The 8,793-nt window shown below is 38.0% G+C and overlaps 1 protein-coding gene across 1 annotated transcript in view; it reads left to right on the top strand.

Annotated features, from left to right (window-relative positions):
* The window catches only part of CFAP54 (cilia and flagella associated protein 54), a 97,966-nt gene extending 92,333 nt beyond the window's left edge, over positions 1–5,633 (top strand). Inside the window, exons 66-69 of the mRNA XM_026053478.1 lie at positions 328–434; positions 1,223–1,412; positions 2,746–2,823; positions 5,404–5,633. Coding sequence (XP_025909263.1) covers positions 328–434; positions 1,223–1,412; positions 2,746–2,823; positions 5,404–5,523 — 495 coding nt within the window. The 3' untranslated portion in view covers positions 5,524–5,633. The remainder of the gene's footprint in view (positions 1–327; positions 435–1,222; positions 1,413–2,745; positions 2,824–5,403) is intronic.
* The last annotated feature ends 3,160 nt before the right edge of the window (positions 5,634–8,793 follow it).

Genomic DNA, 8,793 nt, shown 5'->3' on the forward strand with positions numbered 1-8,793 from the left:
AAAAACCTATATGAAGTCAGAACTCTGGAGATGAATGTTAAGTGGGACTGAGTGACCAGGATCAGAACATAACTGGATATCCCATGGTGACTCTACAGGCTAGTAACTCATTTTAAAACCCATATAAATGATATGGATAATTCAATTGTTGTAACAACTATTAAAACTTATCATAGAACAAATTCATAGGAGACCCCCACTCCTCTATTCTGAAAGCTGGTTACTGCAGCAGTACGGCCAGTCTGATTTATAACCTCGTAGCACTCAGATACCTGAGGTCAGCTATAGCATACTACATTGTAGCTTACATGTTGCATCTCTTTCCAGGTTTTGCTCCTTTACGCTTACAATATGAAGCCTGTCAAGATTAGCAACATGAGGATTTTTAGTTCAGTATCTGTATTTTCAGGCTACTTGTGGATCCCACTGGCTAGGTAAGTAATCACTGACATTTTCCTGTTACTTCATGCTGTATTAATGATTAGTCAAGTTTCTAGGATGAGAGAAAATAAAACATATAACAAAGAATTGTAAGTCTTAAAAGCATTCGTTATGTCATTTCAGAGAGTTTTCACTATGAAAACTGCCACAGTTGTAGACAGCATTAACCATCCAAACAGAAGCCTTTTCAGTGCATCAGTACTTTATTCTTGAAGAACGAGTAACACATGCTAGCATCATTATATGATGCTGGCATAGCAAAATAAGAAAAAGCTAGCAAATCTAAGAAGCAGTCACAGCAGCTATTCTCATTCTCTCTCTGGTTCAGCTGCTACTATGGGGAGCCTGGAAGAGTCTTCTCAATTGTAGCCCCAGACTCAGCTCTTCTTTCTACATCTTGTGGTGTTAAAGACTGAAGGCTTCTCCCAGCCTGCAGAGAATTCTAGCTCCTGAATTCCTACTGCAGGAGGAAGAGGCCAAGAATAATTGCAGCCAGCGGCACCCAACTTGTCAGCTCCCAACTTGTTGGCTTTTTGTTTTTTAATGGAGACATATATAAAATACTGCTTCTTACCATTTTTAATGTAAAAAGCTAAAGCGTTTTATATTTTCAGTTTCTTTAATGGAAAACTTTGTGTGTGTTTGTGTAAAATTATGCAATCACACTGCAAGAAAATCTAGAAGTTAGACAATAAGTAATAGAAGGTCAGTGTTAATACAACTTGGAAACAACAAATTCAGTTCTTTTATAACAGCAATAACAAAAAATGTCTTCTTTCAGAATACTTTCCTTACAGGAAGAATTATCTCATCTGAAGCAGCAAGTTGAAATTCTGATGCAAGGCTCTAAAAGTTTGTCTTCAGTCTCAGAAACTGCAACCTTTCCTGAACAAAGTGAAACCCTGCAAATAATTCCTTCCACAAAAGCCAAAATGAATATTGCAAAGGTGCATCTGGATGAAAAAACAGAAGTAAGTGAGAACAGGTCTGCCCTTAAATATTTCTGATAGTCTTTTATTTAAGATGTGCATTTGGGGGAAAGAATTACAGGTAGCTTGGCAGACTTACGTTGTGGACTTTCAATCAATGTTGAAATATTTTCACTTTTCATTTAAGATTTAATTGTTCTTGTCCTATTTTTTGGTACTTTACAATAATACCAGGCAGGTACACCCCCTTGAAAGTAAAGAGCACATTTTCAGGTACATAAACTTTAAAATCAATACCTTATTTCTAGCAATACACACCTGAAAATACTTGTCAGTTTTAAATTGGCATGGCACCAAATCAGGCCCAAAACCTTCTTAAAAAGCAGTTATAAATCTTCAGTGCAAAATGGGCAGTGATGGTTTTTGAAATAAGAAACTTCTAATAACATTATTCAGGAAAAGTAAAAGTGGCAGTGAATTTATTTTCATTTTCTCTAGGCCACCTTCCTCTATTCATGTTATTAGTAAGGCTGCATATGGTCTGCAACCAAGTAACTCTCTCTCCCTCCCCCCATCACACACAAAAGAGGTAATTTCAGAATTTGCCATGTGGTCTCTTTGAGATAATGTCAATGGAATAGAATGTTGCCACAGCGCAACTGCTGCTTGATAAATGCCAAGGCAAAATAGACGTTTATTTTCAAAGTGGGAGACATTTATCATGTGACAGGATTCTCTTTATATCTATTATATGGAATGATTAATGATGCAGAGGCTGTCATTTTGCCTGGATGGATGCAGCGAAACAGTAACAATTGCTCCCCGTGCCATTATTGAGAAGCTGCATTTTGACCGTCGTGGAGAACAAATGATGTTTTGGCCCATCACGGCATACAGTGATTTCAGGAGGGTGGCCAGAGCTCCATTAGCCATTAGCTAAGTGTTCCTGATTACCTGAAGGGTTGTGCTCATTAATGTATGCCCGCAATTAGAAAACCAATGTTCAGAATACGAAGATTAGCACTGCAGGTATTATACATGTATAAATATCATCTTGTCGAGCCCTTTGTTTATAATGTCTTCAATAAATATGTAGGGGAAAAAAAAAAGTGTGCTCATTGGAGTTAATTCCTGTCCCAGGCCAATTCTACTTCAGTAAAACCTGCAGGGTTCAGGCGCTTGAGCTCATACAGCAAAGCCAACTATTTCTGTTGCAAAATTTATGTTCATAAACCCTGTTTACTGCTAAGGTTCAATTCAGACAGAATAACCCAATACTTGAATGTTCTGAAAAGTTCTGTAAAACCAAACTCTCTGATACTTTAGCGGGGAAGATTAATGATGAAGCCTTAGTTTTCTTGTTTTATACCTCTAGGAAATGGCTAAAAGGTGTTTGTCGGAAGTACAAGCTCTGCTCTCTGTTGTTCCAGCTCTGTCACCGCCGTTAACTGAGGTAGGCTCTTCTCATTAATTGTAGACATCTCTTTTCTCACAGGAAATGCTTGCTCAGTCAAACTGAAATACAGATTAAACCACTAAGTATCTTTCATTTATTTTTCTCATATATTTGTTGGGCTTGTATTTTAAAAGTAAAATGCAAATGCACACGATTACAAACCATGCACATCTACTCTGTTAAACAGTCACATTCTTAAACATAGAAAAGCATATTTAAAAAGTGAATCACACTCACAATGGATTCATCTGATTTACCTACCATTTTCCGGTCACTGTTTGTGCAGATTCCACTGAACTTCTTACACTTCAATTGCACTGTAATTGCCAAGTGCAAATTAAATCTCTCCCTGTGTTTTTAAGTTATTCAGACTTTTATTTTCCTTGGCTTTCTCTGCCTTGACCATGGCATATCCCCAGAGAGAGCTTGCTGCTTTTTTGTCCATGCTGCTGCATTCCTATTGTTACCTACTTGCTGCCATCATTCAGTTTTCTCAAGTGCTGATCACAGATTAAGTTCCCATGGTGTTAACTGAAAAAAGGTCCTTAATCCATGTGGAAAATTTAGATTCCACTGTAATGCATACCCCCCCTCCCAATACTCAAATATATTTCCTTTAATTGTTCATATTATAGTGATAAATGGGTAAGGTGTCCAGCCTCTTTGCAGTCTGTTCACTCCTTTATTCTAGAAGAGAATCCTGAGTTTTACCTGTGAGCAGTTGTGTCTGGTGGCCTTTTAGAAAAGAGAGAATCTAGAACTGTCTCCTGTGTATCCTACAGAGGGGCACCTAGCAGTTCTGTACATGCCTTTTATTCACGTTGTGCTGCCCTCATTCCCCTGGTGTCCATCGGAGGGTCTCTCCTAAATGACTCCCAAACCTTCACATCACCTGGGCCAACTTTATCACTGCAGCAAAATACATGCGTGTTTTTTCCCTTAAACTAAACTTCCTATGGTCTTGCTGAAATATATGCAGTATGTACATAGAGCAGGTGCCTAGGGAAAGGTATAGCTGAACTTCCTTAGAATCAGCTGGGCCTCCCACAGCTATTTTAAATTATCACGAACCCTCTCTTTTCTTTATCCACTCCTCCAATTGTGAATCCAATATGTGAAGAAGCAGACTTAGCAGTCTGGCCAGACTTAGCAGTCTTACTCCAGTACGAAAATTGTGTTATCTGGTCTGTTTTATGCATTTTTTCATGCCAAAACAAGCAAAAATGTTGCAGCAGGTGGAACACCTGACTTTTCATTATTTAGGTTGAATTTAGTAGAGACCAAATTCTATTAGGTTCGGGAGATTTGGTTGAGCAAGTGAAACCTAATTCTTCAGGATGCTGAGTACCTTCATATTTCTCTGAAGCTCATAAAAGTTGGAGAGTGCTCAGCACTTCTTTTGTATATAGTGTTTCTGTGCAGTGTTTCCAAAGTTTCAAATAAATGTGTTTGCATTACAGTCTTCCTGACTAGAGGGGGAAATCACAGCGGGGGATTATACCTTAGGCAGAACATTCCCTTTGTCTTCAAGCTGCGGGAGAAGGCAGCAAAGCACAGTGCTATAAACTTCGGGTTTGTGTAGTTTTCCATCCACACCATATGCTTTTTGCTCTGGTCTGGTTTTAAAATAATTGGGCAAAGTTCTAATTTGATGGACTTATCTTTTTCTCATTCTCTAAACTGCCACATTTTAACTGCTGTTGTGTCTCCATGTGTCTCTTTTTGATTCCTTTTTTTTTTTACTGCTCATGTGTCTTGCAGTACTTTGGCTTCAGCACTGAAAAAATGCATTTTCATTGAATTATTTATTTCAAATTATTTGGCTGCTTTAAGAATAAAAAGTGGTCAGCCAGCTTGTTTTAGAGTTTTACATTTAATGCTTAGCTATGCTAATCATAGCATATGCTGTGCTTAGCTATGTTCTTGAGGATCATAATAAGGCACAGTACTTAGGAATTTCATTTTTAAATGATAAAAGTATATTTCTGAATAAAAGAATTGCATTAAAAATTAACCTCTCTAAGTAGCCCTGTTCCAGTGCTTCTCTTCTTACACAATTATTTCTTGTTAATACTTAAATCATTTTTGTTGCATGTTCAGCAAATTCTTGTCCTTGTCCAATAGGCATAGAAAACAATTTATTATTGCCCTCTGGCCCGTCTTCTACAGCTAGTTCCAATCTTTCAATCTTTTATCTTAGGAAAAGCTTTCCCAGTTTCTGAGGCTGCTTCCTGTTCTCTTCTGGTATCATCATTTTACCTATAGATGATCACAAGAAACTTTGTGAGCAGGATTCTTCTCAGAAATTTCCTCCCCTTAACCCTAGTTTACTGATTGAGTTCAAGAAATTTTATTATTCACAGTTTTAAATTGAGGCAACTGAGTATTTTTTTTAAACTGAGTATTGATTTAAATTCTCAACTCTGTAAACTCTCCAGAGTTCAGAAAGTTGCTTTGAAATAACAAAGAGTACATTCATACAGAGAGATTTCTGTATTATATGTATGTACTTTCTGGTACTTAGAAGCTTAATCAAGTTATTCATTTGCTATTTTTCCCTTTCCTCATTTTTCCCAGGTCCCATTCGATATCACTCTGCAATCAGTAGCAGCTTTGGCAAGCATGTTTGATCCTGCCAGTGGGTGTGTAATAACCGAAGAAAGTCTTTTCACTTGGATCACATCTCTGCTCCAGTAATTGCTGGGTTTGCAATAACTTAATCATTTGCTTAATACCGTAGATTTAGGCTTAAGTGCTGGGGTGGTGAAGCAATGGGAAGTTTGCCACTGACTCCATTCATCACACCAGCGTTTGGTTGCTTATGTGCTTTAGCATTTTCGTGTTCTTTTCAAAGTGCTTAAAAATTAAAACTACAATATAAATTTAGGAATTAAATGTATTAACAGGACTTTCTTAACACAAATATTAAAAAAAATGATTTAATCAATCAAATGTAAGAAAGTGAGTCTATGTTTTGGTGGGAGTTATCAGGCTCTTCAAAAATCCCTTACTTATTAGAAAAGGTGACTAGGGTTGTGGCCTCCTAGTATTCAATTAAAAGAAACTAATTTTCCCATAAAGCTGCATTCCCATCAGCAAATTTTTAATTGTTTTTGCAGTTACCAAAGCGTGCTTCTATTTTGGAAATCAAGAGGAAAAAAAACACCCCAAAGCCATCATTGTTTTTCTTCTTTGGCACTTTTTCTATTTAGAAACCAGCATTTCAAAGTTTTCTGAAAGTAAGTGATGGGGAAGGTATTTTCATGAAGCAGTTTTTTAAACAAAATACTCTTACACACTTACACTCTTACAGCATCGGGTGAAAATGGAAGCAAAGTTTTATTATAGACAAAGATTTTCTTTGTAAGTAGCAACACTCAGGACCTTGTTATAACTCCTATGTTCATACTTAAAAGCAGAATATTATATAAAATGCTGTATATAAGCACTTAAAATATCTAAAGCTTTCCACAGTATTTTTGTTGAAACCAAAATATTATCTTACACTTCCTTTAACACTGCAGTAATGTAATAATGTTGAAATGTTGACCTCACTGTATCCATAGCAGCAGATTTTACTCTCATAAACACAGAATTAAATATTCAATGCAGGTTTCAGTGGAAAACATTGGAGGAAACATTTTTTTTAGCATATAATTAAACTCCCTGGCTAGAATCTGCTTGTGAGGATGAAAGCTCATATTTTACCATCTCTCCAGTAACTGCATATAATAAAGCTAATTAATTGCAAAGTAAATTGCTTCTTGTTTTATATATTATAGCAGTTTGGGTATGTTTTTTTTTTTTCTCGATGGTGAATGGAGATTAAAGCTTACAATATGTTAGACTAGAATAAATTTGTGTCAGCACCATGCTCAATTAAATTCCTACAGAATATCTTCTGCTTTCCTGTCTCCATAAGCGCAAAGGAAGCGAGAAAGGGCATCTTGTTTTATCTCACAGTCTGAAATACGTGAGCGGGCCCTCCTGCTGTATCTTCTGCTCTGCTCTCTGCCTTTTCTAAGGCTGCAGAGGGCTAATTACCACCTTGACATCTTGAAAAGTTGGCGTAGTTGGGAATTCTTTGCAAATTTTAACTACTTTCTCCATTCTGCACCTCTACAAAGGCATTTATAGTATTTTCTAATCTGCTAAGCGGCGGGACAGGGCAAGGGAAGAGAGAGCTGTGGGGGTGAAGTGCAAGGATGCTGAAATGAAAGGCACTTTACCTTGACGGTGCGCAAGGAGGAGGCTACAGGTAACTACAGCACAGTAAAACCTGCCCCACTGCCTTGAGTGTCGGCCGTGGCCTGAAGGAAGGAAGGAAGAGAACAAGGCAACAGGTTATGAGCCTGCAATTAATAACTGCATCATCAATAGTGAAGAAAGGCTCACATTGAACGGGGAGCTTAATCTTGACAATTCTGAATGAATTCAAATGAATTTCATTTTTCAATTATTCTTTTGATACAGTTTTCAGTTACATTGCTGCTAAATATAAAATTGTATTTTGAAAGCATAGGTAGGCTCTGTCTCATAGTACAGATAAGTAGTGCGGATACTGAACTACTTGAAAATATTTCTGGTTAAAGTAATTTTATGATGTGGAAATTGGTGATTTCACAGAAACGTAGTTGTAGGTAACCAGTTTTTCAATTCCACTTCCACTCCAACTCATTCTGAGGTTTGATTTACCCATTCTTTTGGGATAACAACAATCTCTAGTAATTAGACTCCATTTCTTCATCTGAGGATAAGAGTAGTCCCTTCATCCCAAGGTACTGTGAAGTTTCTGCATCAGCATCTCAGAAATGTTTTTGAACGATGGACTGAAAGATGTAAGTTGTTACTGAGACTCAATGTAAAAGGGGTAGTCCTTTGTTTTCAATAACATTTTCAGTTACATCCAAGCAAAAAGGGTTTCTTTTTAAGAATAATGATGGAAGTAGAGTTAATTGTTGGATTTACAGGCTAATATGCTACACTAATTAGCCCAGCAAAGAGTTCCATTTATGTTTGCCAAAGATTCTCTTTGAGTTAGAGATACTGAAAATATCATCAAATGAAAGAAGTGAAAATAGGAAGCAGGGGTTAATCTTCATAAAATATAGTGGGTGAAAGGGTCCAGAAGCAAGTACTGAAGTCAAATATTTACCAGTGGAATTTAATTTTCCACTTTGAAACACTAGAGATAATTAGAATTATTCTCATTTGTCTCTCACGTCAGCATGATTTAAGATTCTACTTAATGTGCTAAGGAAAAAAAAAGATCTATTGAAGCAAATTACAGGCAAAATCTCACTGTCACATCCAGGGAAATGCAGTGCGGTGCCTGCGAGGGGAGCACGAGACGATGCCCGGCGTCTGTCGGGCGCTTCTCCACGCGGATCTGTGGAAGCTGCAGCTCTGCCAAAGCCGGGGCACCTGCAGGGCTGGGTTGGCTCCTGGCCCCTTGTCCAGGCTTAAAGGGGCATTTCAGCAGGCATCCAAAATAAAAATGCCTTAGCCAAGGCTTCCTGAAACCCACGCATCCTCCTCCCTGCTGTGTGCAGGGCTCAGCACGGGAGCTCTCACTGCTTTTTGTCCCCAAAAGCAGGGGTTACTGGATGCTTTGGCACACGGGAGCAGAACGTGCTCTGCTCCAGCACTGTCACCTCACGTCATGGATCTAGAGCACGACCTACCTGCAGAGCCCAGCTTCCAGATTCAACTGAAATCGTATAAAAATATTGTATACGTTTCACAGAGTGTAGTATATTCACTACCTCTTACATTCCCATGATTCCATAACAGGACAGGAGTCCTCTAAGTGCACCATTAAACACTTGGCTAAATACTTCTTTACAAGTAGCTCATTCTGTGAAAAACAGAACAACTGCATCAATAGCAGAGCCTCCTACTTGCAGAGGTTGGAAGAAGCAACAAGGAAGGAAGGAGGGAAGGAAGGAGAGAAGGAGGGAAGGAAGG

Source organism: Nothoprocta perdicaria, unplaced genomic scaffold, assembly GCF_003342845.1.
Source record: "Nothoprocta perdicaria isolate Ctin4 unplaced genomic scaffold, notPer1 scaffold_116, whole genome shotgun sequence".
NCBI classification, from domain to species: Eukaryota; Metazoa; Chordata; class Aves; order Tinamiformes; family Tinamidae; genus Nothoprocta; species Nothoprocta perdicaria.